General features: G+C 44.2%; 1 protein-coding gene across 1 annotated transcript in view; it reads left to right on the forward strand.

Moving 5' to 3' along the window:
* Positions 1-3372: 3372 nt before the first annotated feature.
* Positions 3373-24495, forward strand: part of PCP4 (Purkinje cell protein 4) — a 54019-nt gene continuing 32896 nt past the window's right edge. Inside the window, exon 1 of the mRNA XM_032631122.1 lies at positions 3373-3454. Within this exon, the coding sequence (XP_032487013.1) occupies positions 3446-3454 (9 nt within the window). The 5' untranslated portion in view covers positions 3373-3445. The remainder of the gene's footprint in view (positions 3455-24495) is intronic.

Below are 24495 nucleotides of genomic sequence, written 5' to 3' on the forward strand. Positions count from 1 at the left end.
GAGGTAACTGCTTTACTAAAGATGCCCTGGGGAATGAATAGTGTTAAACTGTGTGGGACATGGCAAACACTGACGAAATCCCCTTTAAGGTCCTTCTAGCCTTTCCCCAAAGGTCCTCTCCAAGTGCTTGCTAGGTTTTCTATATGTTTGCTTGAGTCACCATGACAAAGCACTGCAGGATGGGAGGCTTAACCAATAGAAAGTTACTTTCTCTCAGTTCTGGGGGCTGGAAGTCCAATATCAAGGTGTTGGCAGGGTTGGTTTCTCCTGAGGCCTTTCTCCTTGTCTTGTAGGTCATCTTCTCTCTGTGTCTCCACATCTTCCCTCTGTAATGGGACTGTGTCCAAATTTCCTCTTCTTATAAGACACCAGTCCTATTGGACTTGGGACTGTCCACATGACCTCATTTTACCTTAATTACCTCTTTTAAGACCCTATTTCCAAATACAGTCACATTTGGAGTTATGATGGGTTAGAACCTTGATACATGAATTTTGTGGGGGACACAATTCAGCCTATATCATCATCCATCCATAACCTTTATACACCCCCCTCCCAGCTTGTCCCAATCAATTGCATGCTCTACTCAGTAAAGCCACAGCCCATACTCTGTACACCACCAATCCTGGCCCCTCTCCTTGGGAACTCCCGTTAAAGTGTACTTACTGATCCCTAAATCTCAAGCTGTTGCAATTCTATACGTGTGTCTGTGGGAGGAGAAAATCCGTGTCTGCACCAGAGCCAGGGCAGCAGAGCACAGGCTGGTTCTTGGTGTCCCTTCTCTTGTGTCCTCTGCCCTAGCACAGCCTGCAAAACCATGGGATGCCACCAAGGTTGCTGCTGGGAGAGCTCCCCGACTCCCTCCAGCCACCGGGTGCTCAGAATTCCCAGACACACAGGCTCCCCTTCGGAGGGTGTGGTTCTGCTTCTCAAGGGCAGGATGGAGCCCTGCTCTCCCTCCTCTGGTCTGTGGTACATTTGCGGATAGCACTGCAGTCCCATTTCTCCACCTTGACCTTCCTCTTCCCAACTCCACTTTCTAACCCACTGGGGAGTCCTAAAAGCATCCCACCTGGGCTCTCCCACGTGTGAAATTGGGAACAGGGGGCGGGAGGAAGGAGGGTGAGAATTTAAGGAACACACTGTCAGGATGTGCCAGCAGGCAGATGCTTTGATAGCTTGCAAATGATTTGTGTGGTTAAGATATGTATATGTATGCATAATTTATATATTAAGTCCATTTCTGTTGCTCTGTGAAATAGGATTTATTATAATGAATGTACCAATCTTCCCATTGAAAGGGGCCTTTCTACAGACACAATTCCTACCTAAAGCTGCTAAAAATTAAGAAGATAGGTTCCCACAAGCCATAGGAGGGAGACTCGTGTTTCTTGCTGCTTCGTGGTCCTGCTCACGTGTGCTCACAGGGCACAGACGAGGGCTCAGACCCAGCGCTTCTGCCTCAGCCTCCTCGGGCAGCCTATGCTCACAGGTTTTGAAGTTTCCATCCGGTGCTCGTGCTGTTGATTGTATTTATCTGTTCTGGTTCCATCTTGAAATGTACATTCTGGTTCGAACACTCCCCAAAGAACCACGTTCAAGCCTCTTCTTTGATGGCGTCCAGAGGGGTTCTGTTCTCTCCTTTCACTGTGCTTTTATTCTTTGGTGTGAAGCTCATCAACCCCCTCCTGGGAACTGGGGAGCTGCCAGCAGGGCCAGGACCAGGCTGGCACAATTCCGGCACCCAGGGCACACAATTTAAGGAGGCGCTGATTCTCGGGTTTGAGCAAGTGCAGCGTCAGCATGTGCATGGACCTGAGAGTGAGTGCCTCCTTAAATCTTGCACCTGCCCTGCGGTCACCACTTCTTACTTCCTCCTCCAAATGCAGGAAGTAGCTTCTGTGGATCCAACAGGTTGGGTTTCAAACAGTAGGTCACCCAAATATTCCCAGGTCCCACCAGGGCATCTGCATCCCAGGGTGGCTGCGAGGCAGAGATGGTGGGACTCCACCCCGGAGCAGTCACCGTGGGCCATTCCCAGGCAGTAAGGACAATCAGGAAAGAACAGGGAATGGGGAGAGAATTAAGATTTGCCATGATTGTTGGGGTGCAGAGCTGGGGGTGCCCACTGGAAACAGAAAGCCTGGACAAGGAGGGCATGGAGGTGGCCTGAAAACCCCCTGGGGCGTGAAGTGAGGGAGGAAGGAGCCGTGGAGGAGGAAGTTGAAGGGAGATGCTGCTGAGGTGATGGAGGTGATGGAAGCCAATGCAGGAGAGTCAGAGACAGGGCTCTGACTAGCATTGATTCCAAGAGCAGCTGCTGATTGAATGTCTGTGTTCTGGGTGAAAGGTGAGGCCCGTGGGGCATCTGAGGATCATATTGCTGTACCCAGGTCCTCATTTATTTATCTACATGAGCTATTCCATAGTCACCACTTGGGTATGTTTGTACTTCCAGTAGGTCCTTGGCACGTGAGGAGTTACTGTTATCCTTCGGAAGATTTGCCACGAGAAGGCATCGTTGTTACCACTCTGAGGCTCCTGTGCTTGAATCTGGGCCCAGTTGAAGCCGGCAAGTTGCAGGAAGGACCAAGGAGACAGGCAGTCACACGCATCTCAGTTCTGTGCATCAGCTACATTCTCATCTGTGACGTCTGCCTTGTGAAGATCAAGGGCCCACTCGGATGCTTCTCAGGGTCTTAGGAGTCCAGACCTGGGCAAAAGGATCTTCACAGCCAGGTTGGACGGGCAGATTCCAGGGTAAAAGCCATTTTCCTCCTGGTTCTTGCGAGGCTATGACACCCATAGGCAAAGCTGGGGGAGCTGCTCTCCTCTGACGTCACAGCGTGACTCTCCAAGTCCATGACCCCACCAGGGGATGAGTTCCTGGGGTGCAAGCAGGCTGGCAGATTTGGGGCTGGAGGAGGAGTGGGGAATGTTCAACTCTGAAGGCTGAGACTGTGCTACAGAGGATGAGGAAATGGCAGCTCCTGAGAAAACCAGGAGGGGTGTGGAACGGCCGGCACCGGCATTGTCAGAACTGGTCTTCCTTTGAAAAAAAAACCCTTCTGTCCACCGACATTGAAAGTGCATTTTCCACATGTCTAAATCCTGTACCCCTTGAAATTATGATCAATGGCAAACCTGTGATGATCCGTGTGCCTCTGACTTTGACTATTTTGTCATCTGTGGTTTCCTTCCCTCCCTGGCAGGACTTGGAGATGTGACCGAGCCCGCCTTCTTCCTTTGCTCCACTAGGTGGCCCTGGGAGCCCTCAGATATCTGCCAGGCGTTCAGACAGGTGAATGAATCTCATTGGTTCACGGGAGGCATGATGCCACTGGGCAGCCCTTTTTAAGAGAAAAGCCAGGACCGGGGAGCAGCGACCCCTGAGCAGTGCTCTCCGTGTGGCTGGTAGAGATATCGGAGCTGCTGTTACAGCATCATGAGTGAGGTGAGTGGGGCTTTGACTCCTGGAGGGAAACCTGGGGGTGAGAAGGGGCTCATTTAGGCTCAGAAAATGTAGAACACTTCGACCCTGGAACCGTTTGCTTGGGAGACTGACTCTGTTCATATCTGGGTTTGCATGGCAAGTGCAGACGTTGGTTAAGTTTGCAACTTTTAAAAATTCACCTTAGGTAGAGAAAGGGATTCATTGTTTTGCTTGTGATTTAATTGTGACTTTGGAAAGTGCTTTGGGGTCTAGACCTCAGGAGAGAAAGCTGAGTGTTTTTAGTCCCTTGTGAAGATTTGCACTCTTGCAGCGTGTGTGTCTTCACGTGTTTTCCTTGGTGGGTACCTGTCAGAATGTGAGCAGGCAGGCCAGCTGGCGAAAGTCAGCCTCAGAAGAGAAGTGAGGGAAGGATTGCATTGCGCGGCCATGTGGAAGCATTGCCTGTACAAACTACATCTGCAGTTAATCAGAGTAAAACCAGTAGAGAAATGCAAATTGTATGAACCACAAAAAATCTGCACGTATGGGTCTAAGACGGGAGAAACTCTGGCTCCAATTTTCAATTGAAAGTCACTGCTCTGTATCTGTTTATCCAGAAGAGTTTGTTGGGGCAAACTGATAGCTCACTGTATTTTTTAAAAGACCCTATTCTCTGTCTTTCTTTCCGAAAAGGCAGTTTTGGGGTTGTACACCAACACCCGCTAATTCCACTTGGTAGCTGAGACAAATCCACTTTCATATCCTTTTGGCTGGCACTTAAATCATTATTTTAAAAAATCTTTTATTTTGCCTTTTTTTTTTTTTTTTTTGACAGACGGGTGATCTTTTTTTTTTTGAAATCTACAGTAAAATTAACAACTTTAGAAATAAAATGCCTCTTCCCTGCTTTCATCTCTCTGATGGGTGACTTTTGATATAAACATGACAGGAAGACGGAGCAGGCAAAGCGTTATAAAATTTAGGAACAGGGTTTGGGTTGGAGCTAAGGGATCGGGCAAGAAAGAGTGCGAGCGTGGATGGAGGATGGGGAGGCAGAAACCTTCCAGCAGCAGCAAACCTTCCACCACAGCAGCTCCTGTTTGCCCAGTGTCCCCAGTACCAAGCAGGGCATCCAGTAACCTTATTTGAACTTCCCCACAAGCCTGTGAAGTAGGTGCTATTATGATTCCCAATTGACGGATGAGGAAACTGAGGTTCAGAGAAGTTCAAGGTCAGCTGGCTCAAAGCCACCAGCTAGTGAAGGGCAGAGCCAGAACTTGGGTGGGTCTTGATGTCCAAATTGCGTATGGAATTTTCTGATCCGTATGAACAATGCATGCCAGAGAAAGTGAAAGAGGTGGAGAGTGGGGAGCTGAGGCCAGGAAGCTGGGGCTCTGAAACAGACAGGGCAATGAGAGCCAGGCCTTCTTTTCCTGAATGCTCAGGTGAGGGGCTTTCTGTAGACTGTAGAGATTTCAGTATATTCTCTGTTTGCATCAGCTCACCATACTTGCAAGTAGAAGGGATGGCCGTGTGGGGTGGGTTTTTTTTTTATACAACTTAATAGTTTCAGATAGAAGAAGGGCTTAGAAGACTGTGTAGCCCAGGGGGCTCCCTGTCTTCAATCAAGTTAGCTAAAGGGGACTCTTCGGGAGTGGGGATCCCCCCGTTGGCTCTCCCCTCTGGCTGTCACCCATCTTCAGCAGAAGCTCCTTGTCCCACGCCACACTCATGAGCTTTCGAGAATGCCTCAGCTTGGCAGTGTCACTTAACTGTGGGTCCCCAGGGAGACAGCAAACTTCCCAGAGCTCACCCATCATGAGGTTCACAACCTCGTTTCTGCTGAACATGTAATTAGGGCAGCTCTGCAGCCGCGGCCCCGCCCCCCAGCATTCCGTCAGAGGCCTTTGCGGGCTCTTCCAAGAACTCTCTCTGCCTTCTTCCTTAAATGTTGATAAAATCCCACAACATGAACATCTCACACCTTTGCCCCCCTTTGCTTCCCTTCCAGCTCTCTCCGCCTTTCTCCCTCCTCTTCACCCATCCCCCCCCCACCCCCCCACGTCACGTGCAGCCCCGGTGACCAGGTCTGCGGCTCATCGGCAACGTTCTGGGAACGTGCCCCTCGGAGGGCGGGAATTTGTCCCTTGACTTAAATCTGCTTAAAACATTTAATAAAGTTGAACAGAAGCTCCTTTCTGGGTAGAGGATGCGATCTCTCCCCCCTCACCCCTAAGCTTTTCTTTAGTTGGATGATTTCCATGTGGCTTCTAATTTTAATAATTCTCAGGCAGGGAAGGATTTCAGATGACCATTTACTTACCTGTGTAACTAATTACCCCAGAGGGCCAAAGCAATGGATTTTGTCAGACTTTCCCCTGACCTCAGGATTTATTTGAGTCTGATGGGCACAGAGTTGCTGCTCCAGCTGTCAGGGTATAGTGCCGGCTGCAGAAATTCCCTAGCTCACAGCTGGGCTGGGAGGAGAGGTCCCGAAAGGGTCACATGCTCCCTGGGGTGAGCTCTGTCTTTGAGTTCTTGCAACCTTTGGTGGGGGGGACTGAGTCTGGAGCTGGCTTTAAACTGGGTGACTTTACGACAACACATCTTTTTCCCCTTTGACAACGCTTTTTAGGGGTAAATGGCATGTGATTGAAAAGAGCAGCTCAAGTATAGCAAGGAAAGTAAAGTACAAATTTAGGGTAACGTGAGAGAGTGGAGGTGGTTTGCAGGGGTGTCTAATTGGCATTTCAGTATTAAAGTGTGTCAGATGCTCCTGGAACAATCTACGAGATGAGCTGGAAGACAATTTAGCCGGGATCAGGATACAAGCTTCAGTACGTTCACTGGATCAAAAATCCAAAACACCAAGGTTGAAGTTTACAAAATGTATTCTCGTCTCTTCCCTGCCCAAGAAAGAGAAAGGCTCCTTTTTTTTAGTGACCTAATAATACCATTTGAAAAAAAGTTCCACCAACAATGAAAATCAGTTCCATCTTCTCATTCAGGTGTCTGTTTTTAAGTTGCTTTTTAAAAGAACTTATTTAGGAGAGCCAGGATCAAGATTTTAATGCATAAAGGCACACATTTGGAGAGTTGATTTAAAAAATGACACACACCATCGCCCTGTTTGTGAGAGGATGGGGGAGTTCCCGGTTGCATAATGCATCCGTTGACAGCTGTGAATTAGACTTGAGACTCCTTTGGGAAAGTGCTCTCCTGACGCTTCCCTGTTGCTGTTCACAGTCTGTTTTCTTGCATCGGCTTGGATGGGATGTTGCAATTTGGTGCCAGGTTTCTGGGCCTTTCTCGCATCCAGACATTGGCCACGACAAAAGGACCACACTTGTCAAGGCATGGTTTGAACACACCGAGGAATTTTGTGGGTCAAATCTTTAGACCCACCTGTGTATCCTTAGCACAGAATCAGAAGCTACTTGCCTGATACATTAAATCTCTAAAGCAAGAAGAAAGCAGTGAACGGTGTTGCTCTGGACAGAGATTGCAAGGGAGAGCTATGCCCACTTATATTGGGGGGCGGGGGATGGAAAAGGCTTGATTTTTTTTCCGGAAGTAGCCATCGGTTTAAAAATCACATATGACACTGGTTTAGGGCTCACCTACTTGGCTCTCAGGGTAACCCTTTGGTGAGAGAAATAGTAAGATGAAACAGGCCTAAAATGAAAATTAGTATGGTTGTGTGCTTCCTATGATGTAACAGTGAACTGAAACAGATGCTGACTGGTGAGTAATAGGTTTGCAAGGAACAGTATAATTTAGACCAGTTAAGCACGGATTCTGAGGGTAACTCTGCACAATGTAGATTTTGCAACTGGCCCCAAAGGCTTAGCAAGAGAAGGTCAAATGAAAATGCAATTTCTTGTGTAATTTTAACCTCATTTGGGGATATACCTGAGAGGAGATATAGGAAGCTCCAGCAAAATCCATATGGTTTTGCTGGATCACACATTGATAGATGCTCTCTCTACTCTAATTGGGAACAATAGGTCTAGAAAGACATCAATTGCAACTTGGGTTCGAGTTTCAACATTTCCTAAGTGGGAAGAGGCCACAGTGAAGCAAGAAACTGTGTTTGCTGGGCTGGTGATGGTAATGGATTATTATAAGATTGATTTCCCCAATCCTGCATTTCATTAACGAATGCTGTGGGATTAAGTCTCACCGTTTTTCTCTTTTGAATTCTAAGAGTGACAGAATGCAAGACGTATTTTTTTTTTAGAGAGAAAAATTGAATAAATGACTCACAATTGATTTTATTAAGGGTTTAGTGGAATAGTGTGATCAAGATGAAGAGGAAACATGAGCTTTTGTAATGGAAAGTGCCTTGAATTTATGATGAACACGTTCTCTGCATTATTTTTTAAAATTCTAATTTCTGCTCTCAGTGCTTTATCAGAGGTGTTGTCATAGGTGGAAAGAATTCACAATTTGTTTGGGGTCTTTCTGTTCTTGGTCCACTGGGCACACTGGACTATTTGAACACCTGAATGATATCATGAACCCAAGCCTGGGGCTTCCCATTAATTTAGAATGACTTCCCAGAAAGGGCTTCATAGTGGGGGAAAAGAAAGATTTTAGGGGATGCATATGCACAGGTATATATTATATTTGACTGATATTTTTATAAAACACAGCAGTAAAGATCATGCTGTTAAAGTATTATCTTGATTTGTCTGGGCTGCTATAACAAAGTACCACAGACTGAGTGGCTTATAAACAATAGAAATTTATTGCTCACGGTTCTGGAGGCTGGCCGTCTGAGACAAGGGTGTCAGCATCCTTGGGTGAAGGATCTCTTCCGGGTTGCAGACTCCCCACTGTATCCTCACCTGGTGGAAGGGGTGAAGGAGCCTTCTGGGGTCTCTTTTATAAAGGCACTAATCCCACCCATGAGGGCTCCACCCTTATGACTTAATCACCTCCCAAAGGCCCCACCTCCTAATGCCATCACCTTTGGGTGTTAGGATTTCAGCATGTGAATTTGGGGGGACACAAACATCCAGACCATAGCAAGTATTATGTGTTGCATTTTATTTATTAGAATTATCCTACCTAGACTTTGAACTTCCTGAGTCATCCACAGACCTGGCTCCTGGTTTGGCACTTTGTAATGTTCAGTAGATTAATCTACTGGATGAATCAGTAGATTTCAGGTTGTGGATTTATCAGTTACTGTGACCAACAGACCAGCACCCTCTTCTCTAAATGTTGAGATTTGTGGTCCAGGTGAGTTTGGAGAGAAAAAAGTTCTCTCTTTTGTTGTTTATGGGTTTGAAACCTGTGTTTGCCATTTAAATCCTTTTAAATTGGAAATGGGTGCATTGTTATACATGCAAAATAAATATCTTCACAGCAGGCAAAGAAAATGAGAAAAACTTAGAAGAATCTCAATAGAAAGAACTCTTGACATTTGGGAAAATGTCAAGGAAAATAGGGAGCTGTGGGAGGGATGGAGAATTCTAATATCCTTCAGTTTGGGGTTATTCTTCATTGAGATTATTTTGATTCAGACAAGTTCTGTGAAATTCAAACAAAAAGGGGTGGTAACCTGAGGGGTAGAACCCGTGACTACCTTGAAAAATGGCTGATGTATTGAAATAGAAAACCAATTTGACTGGTATTAGAGGCGAATAAGAAATAGTCCAAACTGATCTTTAGTAAGTTAGCTCCATATGCCCAATCGTCATCAGCCAAACTGTGAATTCTGGGGTATTGTTGCAGGCGCAATATATCTAGCATACAGGAGGCAAGTTGCGTATTTAAATATTTTAATTAATGCTTAAAAATGAAGCACCAATGTTAGTACTAATTAAAACAAATATTTTAATTATAGGTGCATATTTAAATATTTCAAATTCATTTATATTTGAAATAGGAATACAGGACAATTCATATGCTAAAAGACATCAATTCGTATTTGTCCTCCTGGGAAGTAGGACATTGAATTGTGCATCCAGGATGCTGTGCAGTCTCGTGGGGTCTGTCTCCCTTTTTTTTATTGTCCCCAGGCACAAACTACTTACCATTCTTCCAGTCTTTGGAATGAAGTGAGGTATAAATAAGGAATGGGGAAACATTTTCCATTCGATTTGGTACAGGTGCCCTTTGGGTACAGATAGGAGAATGTCCTATAGCTCATTGTCTTGTGTCATAAGCCAAGCAAGCTTGCCACATCTGGCAACGGCCCAAACCCATCAATCCAACATCCATTTCTGGGCTGTTTTACATGAACCATTCAGTATAAGTTACACATTCCAGGCATCAATCTGCTTGAATATTGTTTGTGCCTTGCAAATAGCCCTAAATTTATGCTTCAAAAACTCACTAAATGACTTCTTGTTCCATATCTGAAAGGGAAACACTTGGCCATATTTATAACATTGCCAGTGGAAAAATCAAGCACCCACTAAATGCCATTATTTTATATTTTACTCTTAATCTGCCACTTTTTAAATTAAAGGAAGACAAATTAGAATCATAAAGCAAGAAGGTAATCATCCACACATTGAAAACGCCCCTGCAGGACATCTAAAGGGAAGAAGCCCAAAAGTGTGAGCTGCCCCACTCAAATAGGGCAATTTTCATATCATGATGGAGCCATAAGGAAGAACAGGGGGTCCTTTGCTCTGGGAGGTTTCAGCCTCCAGTTTGAGGACACTGGTGGATTTCCTAAGACTGAAATATCTCAAGTCATCCATATTGCAATCCTTCACCAAATGGCCTGGAATGTCTTTCGAATGTTAGTTTTCAAATACTTGTTTATGGCGATTTGATAACTGAGTTTCTTTCTGGATTGACGTGAGATTACGCTTTGCTGGCTATTACAATCCGAAACTGTTGTGGAGTGGCACGGTGAAAGAAATGGTCATCTGTCCCCATAACACTGCACCTGTATCGTGGCCAAGGTTCTAACAAAGTGACTAGTTATTTTAATTTTATACGATGCCTGAGAAGAGGACCCCAGAGATTGATAATACTCATTAACATTTGTCTTAACCAAACAAGAGAGTAAAAATATAGCAAGGAAATACGTTCTTTCTTCTTCCCAAGATCTTTTTGAAATTTGTTTTTTAGCCAATACACTTTTCTGTCAGTCATGTGGTTAAATTCCAATATGTAAAAACTAATTAAGAAATTACACTTGTTTTAAAGATTAAGATTCCTTTTTTTTTTTTTTTTCTGGTACGCGGGCCTCTCACTGTTGTGGCCTCTCCTGTTGCGGAGCACAGTCTCCGGACGCGCAGGCTCAGCGGCCATGGCTCACGGGCCCAGCTGCTCTGCGGCATGTGGGATCCTCCCGGACCGGGGCATGAACCCATGTCCCCTGCATCGGCAGGCGGACTCTCAACCACTGTGCCACCAGGGAAGCCCTAAGATTCTTATATATATAATTTCCTTATTAAGTATTATCCACTGTTTCCTTAGGGGTTGTTAGAAAAATATCACTTTATTTTCTTGAGCCTGGCAAAATGGCTAATTGTACCTAGGCTTTTCTTTTCCACATTTCCGCATGCTTGTTTGATGTGCAGAAGAATCCCTGAGGCCGTGAAGTGGTCAGATTCTGAGCCTGAGAGCATCCACAGTGATGGTCTCCTCATCTGGGAGGGTTGAGAGGTCATCGGTAGGCACAGGTGTTGACACAAACCTGCCCACGTTCAAGTTGGCAGAGTGTGTTGAACCCTCTATAAAGGTCCTCTCTCTTCATGAGTCTCAAAGAGCTGTAGATGGAGATGCAACAAGCAAAACTTCAAACTATTATGCTGTAGGAACACATCCCTGAAACAATTCAAGGTGGTTTGAAATGATTCTGGTCTCTCCCTAGTGAAACCATTGCTATCCTGCCCCTTCCTTTCTTTGACTTTTTCACCATTAGCTGTGGTAATTCCAATAATAAACATCCACAAGTACTTAAAAACTAACATTCAAAGCTTATCAGCTTTTGGGGAACCATTTCCTCAGTCGTCCTGCAGGTCCGTGACAGAGCAATGGAACGGTGTACACAGTGACCGTGGGTATCAGTTCTCAAGAAGAGTGATCTTCAAAGCCTTTGATAGTGTACCCCCTCAGGGAAAAAATTGGAGCATGCATGCACAATAATTTTTTATTTACTTATTTTAAAATTATTTATTCATGCTAATGTGCTCATTTCTTAAGTGCGGTTATGAAACATACCAAAAGTAAGCATTGAAAAGAATGAGAGAATGATGAAATAAGCTATACTTGAGATATCTTGCTAATTGTGATGGCTTTTATACTTGTGAGAGATAATTGTTGATGGAAAACGTGGAAATCTATAGTTCAAATAGTCTTGGTAACTAATAGTCTTGGTAACTGCACTTCTTTTTTTTAAAAAAAAATTATTTATTTATTTATTTATTTTATTTTGTTTATTTTTGGCTGCTTTGGGTCTTTGTTGCTGTGCGCGGTCTTTCTCTAGTTGCGACGAGCAGGGCCTACTCTTCGTTGTGGTGCACGGACTTCTCATTGCGGTGGCTTCTCTTGTTGCAGAGCACATGCTCTAGTAGATGTGGCTCATGGGCTCTAGAGCACAGGCTCAGTAGTTGTGGCGCACAGGCTTACTTGCTCTGCGGCATATGGGATCTTCCTGGACCAGGGCTCAAACCCTTGTCCCCTGCATTGGCAGGCGGATTCTTAACCACTGTGCCACAAGGAAAGCCCTGTGCTTCTTTTTGAGCTGAATTTGTTGACTGTGATTTTTAAGCTTGTATTGGCACTTGTGAAGATATTCTAATAGGAGAAGTGTTAGGTAGCATTTCCATTGTTTCCCTGTTGCTTTTGCTGGAAGTATTAATATCTGTGAAAATTTTATGCAGGAATTTTTTTATTCCTGTAAAAAACAGAAAATTTACCATCTTTCTCATTTTTAAGTGTGTAATTCAATCGTATGGTTTATTTACTTTGTTGTGAAACAGATCTCCAGAATTTTTCCTCTTGTAAAACTGAAATTCTACCCATTAAACAACTCCCTGTTCTCCTTCCTCTATCCTCTGTTAACCACCTTTCTATTTTCTGTCTCTATGAATTTGACTACTTTAAGTACCTCATATAAGTGGAATTATACAATATTTGTCATTTTTTTTTAAACGGGCTTGTATTACTTTGCTTCACGTCCTCAAGGTTCATCCATGTTGTAGCATGTGACTAGGCAGGAATTTTTTAAAGCCACTTACCTACTGTGGTGCGATTAGGTTGGTTAAATGTAGGTGTATAAATATAAATCCTCTTACTGGAGCACAAGGCACTGCAGTGCCGCATGTGGTGATCCTCCAAGAGCAACTTAAGAGTGAGGGAGTCATAGAAATCAAAGTCATGGTTACCAAAGGGGAAAGTGGTGGGGGGAGGATTAATGGATACATACCACTGTATATAAAAGAGATAAGCAACAAGGTCCAACTGTATAGCACGGGGAACTATATTCAGTATCTTGTAAAAACCTATAATGGAAAAGAATCTGAAATAGTATATATATATATTATATATAATATGTATATATAAAACTGAATCATTTTGCTGTACACCTGAAACTAACACAATACTGTAAATCACTATACTTCAATTTTAAAAAAAGGGAAAAAGAGGGAGGGTGTTCTGGACAATCCTCAGTCATGGGATTTCCACTGTCTCCCACCCACCAGATGATGATGTTGATATCAATCCAGATAATAGCTACTGGTAACATCTAATTTCTTTCTTACTGATCTTAGATCCTAAACTGATATAAATAGACATTCTAAAATTCTCTTTTCCATGCATAGTTGTAAGAGTTGAGCACCTTGCAATCCCTGAGGTGCCATCCATACTGCAGTCTGTGTCAGTGGTGCCCTCTGGAGTTGTGCAGTGCACAACCTGTGCAGCTGAATGTGGTGGCCCTGCCCCTTCCTGAGGCGCAGCTGGCCTGCTTAAAGACCATTGACCCAGAGAAAGAAGATTGTTTCTACCGTCCTGCTTAGAATTAAAGGAGGCCCTATTGTCATTTCATTCCAGGTAGTCATTTAAAATAGGGAACTGAGTGCCCCAAGGCTAATCCTGTTCAAAATCACAGAGATTCTTGAGCAAAAGTCAGGCTAGGTTTCACTTACACATTTCCTATCCTATTAAATTTCTCATTTTCTGACATATCCTGGATACAGCCCAATTTCTTTTATACCTGTCCCAATTCCATTTAGGACTTGGACATGAAACATATTAAAACTAATATTGCCCTGGATTATTTTTTTCCGAGTAAAAAAAGAACAACCACAGAAATCTTGACAAAGTTATTCTTTCCTTCACCAGGGCTTCCACTTTGTTTCTAGAGATTCACGTATCCAAGCCGACCCCCTCACCCTCCCACCCCAATCACACATGAAGTTGGTAAATGTCAGTATTGCTACTCTTGTACAATATCTCGTAAAGATCTCTGTTCACAAAGTTTCCTTCTGCATGGTCCAGCAGAGTTTCCTTGACTTTGAGTTTACACCAGTGGTCTTCATTCCTTGCCTTACCCTCCTTGGCTCTGTTTGAAAGTGCAAGACCATTCTAAACCCCCAAAATCAAACTCTTAGAAAATGTTTGCTCGGGCAACAGAGTCCTTTTCTATGGCAAAACCATTGCACGTACAGGCAGACCTTGGAGATATTTTGGGTTCAGCTCCAGACCAATGGAACTGAAATAAAGTGAATATCTCAATAAAGGGACTCACGCAAATGTTTTTGTTTCCCAGTGCGTACAAAATTTACATTTACACCGCACTGCAGTCTATTATTAAGTGTGCAATAGCATTATGTCTAAGAAAAAGTACCTACCTTAATTAAAAATGCTGTATCGCTGAAAAGATGCTATCATCTGAGCCTTCGGCGAGTCATACTCATTTTGCACAGTCACATCAAAGATGACTGATCAGAGATCACCATAACAAATATAATAACGAAAAGGTTTGAAACATTGTGAGAATTACCAGAATGTGACACGGAGACACAAAGTGAGTAAATGCTTTTGGAAAAATGGCGGCAGTAGACTTGCTTGACACACTGTTGCCACAAACCTTCAATTTGTAAAAAATGCAATATTTGCAAAGTGCAGTAAAACGAGATATGCCTGTTATTGGTATTTACTTACCCTCTCAAATTTCTGTTTGCCTTCTAGATTATGAATATTTAAAAGACAGAGACTGTGTCTTCTACACCCTTTCATCGCCTCAGCACATACCATTCAACCCACATTGATGGAGAATCCATCATATGTTGGACATTGTGCTGGGTGAATGGACCCCTCCCCTCAAAGAGCTTATAGGCTACTGGGGGAGACAGAGTTCACATAAAATTAACTGGACGACAGGGTCCATACAGGGTACGGGGCTACTCATTGTATAGACCAAGTGCCAGGGAAGCGTTGGTTAACATCACTGTGCAGACCTGGAAAGGGGAAGAAGGATGTGACCAGCAAAACCTTCCCAGAGAGTCAATGCTTACAAAAGTAGGGGCTCAGTACATGTTGGTTGAAGAATAACCACCATAACTAATGGTTAATCTTCAAAGTCATATATGTTAGAACCTCATGCGAATTTAGCAATCTTCAGGTCCAATGAATGGATACACATCTATTAGGATACTATTCAGTTATCCCTTGGTATCCTAGGGGGATTGGTTGGTTCCAGGACCACCCTGCCCACGGATGGATACCAATCCAAAGATGCTCAAGTCCCTTATATAAAATGGCATAATATTTGCATATAACCTACACACATCCTGCCATATACTTTAAATCATCTCCAGATTACTTATAATGCCTAATACAATGTAAATTATATCAATAGTTGCAAATACAGTGTAAGTGCTAATAGTTGCTAGCATGCAGCAAATTCAAGTTTTGCTGTTTGGAACTTTCTGGAATTTTAAAAAAATATTTTAAATCTGCGGTTGGTTGAATCTCAGATTCAGAACTGTCGGATACGGAGGGCTGACTGTAGTTGATTTCTAACTCCTGTTTAGTGATGTAAATTGCTTTAAACATGCTGGACATTTTCTTCATCCTTATTAATGAATAGTTGGGTTCTACTGACTTGTCATATCTTTCTTTAAAAGTGTTAAGTGAAAATAAATCTGTTCAGTACTTTGGAAGCAGATTACATGAGGACAGTCAATACGATTTTGGGAATTGTGCATATTGTGTTATTTTAAAAGTTCCATATTCTAATTGTGAGAAATGCCTAAGTGAATTTAGATATGCCTGTAATCTATCTTCTGTGAGGGTATTAACATTTGACCATGGCAGAATATCACTGCACGCTTTGTGTCTCAGAGCCCCGGGGGGCTTATTACTCATTTTATTATTTTCTTGTCTTTGGAGTTCGTTCAGGGCATAGGCTCATCCTGTATTTATAGCTCAGTTCTCACATATGCATAAGTCCTGTTCAAAATACCGAGATAATACAGTGTCACATCGCAAATATTATTTCTGGCAATGTTCTCTACCTCCAAAATGTGGGCCATTTTACTTCCTCTTGATGTCTTCTTAAAATAGATGTAGCCATTTGTCAATCTGTACTTCCACCAAATACCTCTTGCAAGTTCACTGTTATTTTTCATCTAGATTTTGTCTTTCCCAACTTCAGAGCAGATTCAGTTCCTTTGTGGGGCACTGTTTTGTGAATTTCCACATCACCCTTTTTATGCTGAGTTCTTGCTGAGAGCCGGATTTGACTGAAATGCATGCAAGAGCTTCCCCACAGTTGAATATTGGATGAGGATTTGGAATTCTCACCTGACACAAATATATATGCCGTGTAATATAACTGTAGGGTTACAAGCAGGGGCCTCAGGGGACCTTGCCCTGCTCCTGTGTCCCTTCAGTATTGCAACAAGGAAGCAGGACAGGGGCTGAAGAGTAGAGCAGATTCCCATCAGAAACGAGGCCACTTAAAAACAAGCCACAGCTCTGTCATCTTTTGCTCCAGTCCACCTCTGCCATAAACCTCTTTCCAGGTGACAGGAGCTCAGAGCTGGGCAGTCTAAGTGAGCCTGCCACTGGGTGGTGGGGAGAAGACCAGTGACACGATTTGGGGGGGACAGTGAAAAATAGAAATGTGGTGCTCCATGTTGAACATGATGAAGAATTTCGAGAACGCGATGCCAAGTGTGGGCCCTTTAAATGAGGGACCTTGTAGGAGGCTGCAAGTGTCACAGGGCCACAGGGCTGGCCCAGTGAGGTGGGGGAAGGGAGGTGCAGAAATGGGGGCTGCCAATTGCCTTTTAGTGAAAAAAACAAAACTAAAAATAAAACTACCATACGACCCAGCAATCCCACTACTGGGCATATACCCTGAGAAAACCATAATTCGAAAAGAGTCATGTACCACAATGTTCATTGCAGCTCTATTTACAATAGCCAGGACATGGAAGCAACCTAAGTGCCCATCGACAGATGAATGGATAAAGAAGATGTGGCACATAGATACAATGGAATATTACTCAGCCATAAAAAGAAACGAAACTGAGTCATTTGTAGTGAGGTGGATGGACCTAGAGTCTGTCATAGAGAGTGAAGTAAGTCAGAAAGAGAAAAATGAATACTGTATGCTAATACATATATATATGGAATCTAAAAAAAAAATGGTTCTGAAGAACCTAGGGGCAGGACAGGATAAAGATGCAGATGTAGAGAATGGACTCGAGGACATGGGGAGGGGGAAGGGTAAGCTGGGACCAAGTGAGAGAGTGGCATGGACTTACAAATACTACCAAATGTAAAATAGATAGCTAGTGGGAAGCAGCCGCATAGCACAGGGAGATCAGCTCGGTGCTTTGTGACCACCTAGAGGGTTGGGATAGGGAGGGTGGGAGGGAGATGCAGGAAGGAGGATATATGGGGATATATGTATACGTATAGCTGATTCACTTTGTTACAAAGCAGAAACTAACACACCATTGTAAAGCAATTATACTCCAATAAAAATGTTAAAAAAAACCTAAAAAAACCAAAACAGAGAGAGACAGAGTGCTGCAACATAATTCCATTATCCCTTTGCCATGCCTGGAGCTTTTTATATATGGTTTTCCCCTCTCCAAGTGGAGGGTTCCGGAATGGCCCATGCCTGACCATGGAAGCAAGGCGGCTTGAGGGTCTTAGCCACAAATCAGATGGAGCTTTCATGCCAGCTTCGAGGAAGCCCACCCAGGGACATGCTTGAACAAGGAATCGATGATGCTGTCTGACCCCGCGAGACTGTCATGAGGTTGGAGCCATAAAACGGATTCAAAAACACTTGGAAAGCATATATTTTTTAAAGACCATATAAATGCTAAGCTATAACCTCAGTGTGAAAAATTCCCCCGAGTCGGATTTCAAACGTCTTTACTGAGTGAGGTTGCTGGCTCTGAGGGGCCCGTTTCGTCATGAGACTTTTCCTGCACTTAAGCCTTCCGTCCTCACCCTTTTCTCCTTGTGTGTGTGATGTCAGGGGACACAGAGGGCAGGTGTGTTATGCTTGTCCAATTAAGGGAACATTTTTGGACTTGGGAAGTACAAAGCTCTAACCATAGTAAGAACCAGGTGGGCGGGTATGAGACAGGTTGGTGGCATGAGCTTCCTTCATTTTTAACAGCCCTGTCCCTGGAAGGCAACCTTCAACTAAATTACAGCTGGGTTTGTTTTCCAGCAAATTAAATTGTTCTGGATTTCGGAGGGATTTGAAAATAAAATTTGGAGCAGTATTGCTTGTGAAGAAGGCAGAGACATTAGACTGAGCTGGTCAGTGCTTCTGGGTGGGTGGGGCCTGTGTATGTTTTGTTTTAAGTGGAGAGAGTGCTAGAATTTTCACCTCCCCAGGGGGCAGCTGATTCAATGGCCCATGTAGCTTTTTTCTTTTGTTCATTTTATTTATTTATTTTTGAAGCATAGTTGATTTACAGTGTTGTGTTAGTTTCAGGTGTACAGCAAAGTGAGTCATTTATACAGACATTTTACATATATATATATATATATATATATATATATTCTTTTTCAGATTCTTTTCCCTTATAGGTTATTACAAAATATAGAATTCCCTGTGCTCTACGGAAGGTCCTTGTTGTTTATCTATTTTTTATATAGTATAGCTTTTCTGCTGTCTTCTAATTTCTAATTCACTTCTTGAGCTGTGACAGCTGATTTAGGACAAAGCCTTCCCCTCTCTTCCAAAAGTATAAAACCTCAGACTTCTACCATGTTCTGAAGCTATTTTTGTTTTACTTGAGTGGGGAAAAAATCCCTGGCTGCTTCTTTATTACCAAAAAAGAAAGACTCTAGCTTCTGAAGCCTGGAGCAGCCCCCTTTTGGAGAAGCCCACGGAGTAGCAAGTAGGGCTGAGTCAACGTCTGCACTCCGTCACAACAAGTCAACGTACAGGGACCGAGCTTTGGCTTTTTCTTAGGAGGAGTGTCCAGGCAAGAGTTTATGAAGCTAGTTAAACATGTGAAAATAAATCGGGACACCCAGACAGAGTGAATTACGGAGAGAGAGCTGTCTGCAGGGTCCTGGAGCCCTGTTCTAGCATCTCACAGATCCTTGGGGCTTCCAAAGATGGCCCAGGCAGGTTGAGTTGACTGTGGCTGTATATTGACCTCCACGTCCTTTTATTCAAGCTCAGACTTGGGGAGAGTCTGCCGATTGGGTGAGAGGCACACACGATGTAAGGGGGTCACTAGGTCCTTCCAGCTTCCTTCCACCTTCCTTCTCTGGTCATCGTCTACCCTCCTCCTGCATCTTCTCTTTCTAGAAAGAAAATAAATCAGTGATTTATACCAAACACACAAATGCATCCACAGCAGAAACAGAGGCCCAGGGAACTTCAAGTGAAACTAACAACAACTAACAGGCAGAGGCTGCATAGTTTATGAAAAAAAATGAACATGCAGACCAGTATCCTGTCTTTGGATTCTCATCACAGCCATGTGAAATACATGCTTAATTTAATCGTATTTATTTTAATTCTCCATGAAGAAGAAACTGAGCAGGTGAAGAAGCAGCTGAATGAAATCACTTGTTCAGGGTCCTTCAGCCACATTTGAGAGCTGGGTTTCCTCTTTCCTCAAACTGCTGAGCCCCATATGCCTCCGTTACCTTAACTTACTGCAAGTTGAATACGATGGAAAAGAAGGAGGCATTTGTCTTTCCAAGCCTCTTTTACCATTACTTGTCAGTCTGACTTTTTTCTAAGGACCACATCTAGGTAGTGTGACTATTTTTATCTCATTGAATTCTCACAACCTGATGAGATCGGTGTATTGTTACGCCCATTTTATAGAAGCAGAAACTGAGGCTCAGAGAAGTTAAGTGTTGTGAGCAGGGTCGCACAGCTGCTAAGTGACAGGGCTGGAGAGCCTGGACAGCCTGATTCCAGGGCTCTCTTTCTTTTCTTTTCTTTAAAGTCAGGTTTATTAAGGTATATTTTATATATAGTAAAATTACCCTTTTTAAAGTTGTACGGTGGATGAGTTTTGACATGTTTACAGTCTTACACTTGCGATATAGACTATCAGACTCCCAGAAGTTCTTTTGTTTCCCTTTGGAGTCAGTCCCCTGGCTCTACTCAGCCCCAGAACCCAGGTTCTGCAGTATCACACCTTAAATAAAAGTAAGCCCAACTGGTTATGCAAGGTGTTTACAGTGTCTAGAGAATAGCACGATCCCATAGTTGAAAATAATTTAAATCGTATATTGCAACAATTTCCAAATGGTGCTTTACAGTTGAGAGCTGATGTATTAGAAATGTAAAAAAAAATGACCAGGGAGGGGTGACAATCCGGGTCCTTGTCAATCACTCCAGGGTCTCACAGAGCAGACAGGGTATGCTGTAAAGTAGGGGGTGCTCAGCTTCGGCACAGCAGCCTCAGCACAGTCTCCATGTGGGTGTCTGTCCTGGCCCTTAAACTGACGCTCAGCATCGCTACCTGATCCCACTCGTGGGGCCTGGCTCTGGCCAGGCTTCTGTGACCACGCAGAAACCAGCGAGGAGCTTCCAGCCAGCAGGGACCCTCTGCCCGTCGCTCTGCCCTGCATCACTGTCGGCATCCATGTGGCTGCAGACAAGGACGTCCGCGATGCAGCTGGGAAAGCCCTGGCTCTGGGCTGATTCCGGGTCGTGCCGTGTGGTTTAAAGAGAACACTTACCTTCTTTCGAGCCCGAGACAGCATTCTGCCTCCATGCACTTCGGGGTTCAGGAGGGAATTCAGCCCCCTCCCACAGAATGGCACACCCATGGAGAGCAGGCACCCAAAGTGATGCGGAAGGAGGACGCCCCTGTGCTCTCTGGGACCAGGGTCCAGGGCACGCGGGGCAAGGCCAGTGCAGAACTTTCTTCTATGTGCATCTAGAGTTCAGCCCAAGTGGAGGACTCTGTTCTTTGATGTGCTGCTTATTCGTTTGCCAGGACTGCTGTAACAATCCCCACAGACCAGCTGCCTTAAACCGTAGAAGTATATTTTCTCTTGGTCCTGGAGGCCACGAGTCCGAGGTCAAGGTATCAGCAGGGTTGGTTTTTGCTGAGGACTGTGAAGGAGAATCTGCTCTGGGTTTCTGTCCTTGGCTTGTAGATGACATCTTCTCCCTTTGTCTCGTCATACTGTCCTCCCTCTATGCATGTCTGTGTCCAAATTTCCCCTTTTTATAAGGACACCAGCCTATTGGATTAAGACCTGTCTTAATGACCTCACTTTAACTTGATCACCTCTGTAAGGACCCGATCTCCCAATCAGGCCACTTTCTGAGGTCCTGGGGGTTAGGGCTCCAATTCTGGGGCCACACAATTCAACAAATAACACTGTAAATGTGGTGGTGCCTTCCACCCAATTTCAAAGACCATTTGGAACCTTCCATGCCTTTCATTTTCAAGGAGAATTGACAGCAACACATGTGTCATCGTGACTCTTTGTTGAGCTAAGTTGAATAAATGAAGCAAAGTGATTTTATTGGCATATTTGAGATACGTGGATTTGAAAATTTAGAGGTATTTACTGTAAATGAATTTAATAGGACATGAACTCATCCCACGATGAACTCATAGGACTCATCATCGCATCTATAAAATTAGAGGATCCCATACAGAAGCCGTTACATAGCAACTATTCTTTAAATTGCAACCTTTACCTGTTGTGAAATTGTATGGGTGGTATATGTCATTTTTATAAAACGGAGGCTATATTTATGTATGTCCACACAGAAAGAAATGGGAAGCAAATACTCTGCAATATTTCAAGGAAGATTACCTAGATTAACTCTGAATAGTTAGATTATAGGTAGTCTTTTGCTTTCCTCCTTGTGTGTTTATTTTCCAAAATTTTCTTTTCTTGGAAAAGAAGATGGGCACAGAGGAGATTTTTAAGGGTAGAAAATACTAATTTAAAATATATGGCTATAGGATAAAGTATAAAGCAAATTTCAATAAGGCAAACCACCAATCCCTAAGAATGAGGGATCTTTTTACCATAAAGGTCAGGATGAAAATGCTAGAAGCTGAATATAGTATTTAAGGCGGAATTATTTGTCTTTCAGAGGTGAAAGCAGGGGGCGGAAGAATTAGGAGGAATAATAAAGGTTAATGCGTTTGTCATGCAAGATCCTGTCATTTTCTTTTTAACCAACTTTTGGGCTTTCTTTGAAACCCCTGCAGCTGAAGTTCTCTTCTGAAATTGGTTTCTACACCTTTAGGGATTAAATTAGTGGATTTTTTGAATACTCAGTTTTTGGAATGTTACCAGGAGAAATATAGATGATTTTAAAATACTGGTGGCAAGAAATTAAATCAATTCTGTCCTTATCACAAAATGCTGGCAGAAAAGACTCTTCTGCTCTTCAGACAGATTCAGGGCCTTTGATTTGGAAGGGGCCTTTCATGGTGTGCCTTTGAAGTCACTGAGAAGCCACTGGTTTAATGACTGTGGTGGCTCTGAGCACCATCAGCTACCTGCTGGCTGACCCAGCTGTTTATCTTATTTCACTGCACGATCGCTGTGATTTCCCATCTCTGTCCATTTAAAATCTGATATTTCATCTAAGACACTCATGATCTTTCGTCAATAAAACATTATATATAATGCTGTAGAAACACGCCTTAATGTAATACCATAGGAACATGCCTTTTTTGTTTCTTTATAAACACAGTGATCAAAAAACACCTCAGAAGGGTGGGCTGAGATCTTTGGGGCTGGTTCTCCATCTTGTCATCTCTCCTGTGAAGGATATTGACCCTGGTAAGAATATGTAGTATCTGAGCCGTCACGGTCCCTGTGTCCCTTCTACGCCAGACATGCAGATAGGTGTTTTTCCTATTATTTATGACCCATCTGAGGCTCTGCTTGTCACGATGTTGCCATTTCAGGGGCTCCAGAATCCCTGAACCCATTAGCAATCTGAGTATCAGGATGAAACAGCACAAAAGGAAAACAGCGCCACGCAGAAAAATAACTTCAGAGGAAATGCATCATCAGGGGATAGACGGTGTGAAGTAGCACTTGCTGAACAAGAGCTTCCAAGCCGCCCTGGGGAGGGGATGGACTTTTCTTTCCCTCTTTTGCCAGATCTCTGCAACTCCTTGGTAGACAGAGTCCAGCAGAGGCCAGATGTTGGGGACAGAAGATAAAAGGTTAAAAGACGCCTTGAAACATGTATTTTCCTTTCCCTTGATACAGAGATGTCATCTACTTGATATTGCCCAATAAATAGTGCCTCTACTGGAAAACTCCTTCACTGATGGACAGATGGGAAGAGCACACTTGCTGCATGTCAGGTCCCTACCTGTGACAGCAGGAGCCAGAGGTTAGCATCTTTCCTTCTCAGGAGGGAACAGAGACTCGATAAGGGATTTCCCCAGCCATGCCCAGCTGGTGGGGTCGCTGGGACTCATGGTCCTCCACAAGATGTGGAACCCTCCCCTTGCCCTCACCCACCCCAGTGTGAGTTGGGGACCCTTTTCCGTGCCCCTGATCTTGGTCATCTTTGGTCAAGCTCTTACCCACCATATGAGATGGTTGGTTTAGTCTCTGTCCCTCTAGGTTGTGAGCCAAGCAAAGTCAGAGGACGTTCCCTTCTCCTGGGGACCCTCAGGGCCCGGCCCAGTGCCTGCCTCATAGAAGGAAAAGTAAATTGTTAGTCCAGGAGCGAGTCACCCCCCGGGTTGCTTCCGGGCCTCTGTCTGACACTAAATCCGTGACCTTCACTGCCCATGGTTTTGTGCATTGGTGAATGTACCTAATTGTAGCACCAACGGGGTCAGACACACTGTAACGTCTACTCTGAGCTCAAAGTATAGGAGGAAATAGATCTGAAGATGATCTATTGTCTACGTGCCGGAAAATAGGCGTGGCCTCTTCCACTAGTGAAACATCTAATATGAAAGGACCGTCCGTGACTTTGCAACTTGGTGGAAAAGAGCCACCCAGCCAAATTGATATGTGAGTGAGGCACCTCTCTCGTGTCACTTGAGGCCCCTGTGGGTGGCCGGCTGGCGTGGGCTCCGCAGACTTCAGGCAGGTCTGAAGTGACAACGTGTCACCTCCTGCCCACACCGTGCGTCCCCACCTCCTTCCCCAGGGCGTCCTCCTTGTTCCGGAGCAGATGCCAGGTTGGAGACGCGGCCCAGACTAGAAGCATCAAGAATTAAGTTCTGTGGCGCATGTCTTGGGTCAGTGCAAGATGGGAGCTGGTGGATCCCGGGACACAGTTCAAGCATTGCCGAAGGGTGCAGGCTCGGGGTCTGGGTGCGCCTGGCGGTGCCAGAGGGATGACGAGTCCTCACGTGGGCTGTCTGGGCCCCACTCCCCCACTCCCGCCTCATTACTGGCACCTCCCTCCCCAACTGAGTTGTAGCACAAACGGCTCTTGCCTCAGGCTCTGCTTTCTGAGAAACCAAACTGACCAAACTAAGACATGTTCCTTGTTATTTTCCTGTAGCCCTTGGTGCAAGGGGGCTGTCAGGAAAAATCACTTCAAAAGTCATACTTGTAATGATTTAAAAGCATGATTTAAAATCATACTTTTTTTTTTTTTTTTCAGTACGAGGGCCTCT

This window comes from Phocoena sinus, chromosome 4, assembly GCF_008692025.1.
Source record: "Phocoena sinus isolate mPhoSin1 chromosome 4, mPhoSin1.pri, whole genome shotgun sequence".
In the NCBI taxonomy this organism is placed as follows: Eukaryota; Metazoa; Chordata; class Mammalia; order Artiodactyla; family Phocoenidae; genus Phocoena; species Phocoena sinus.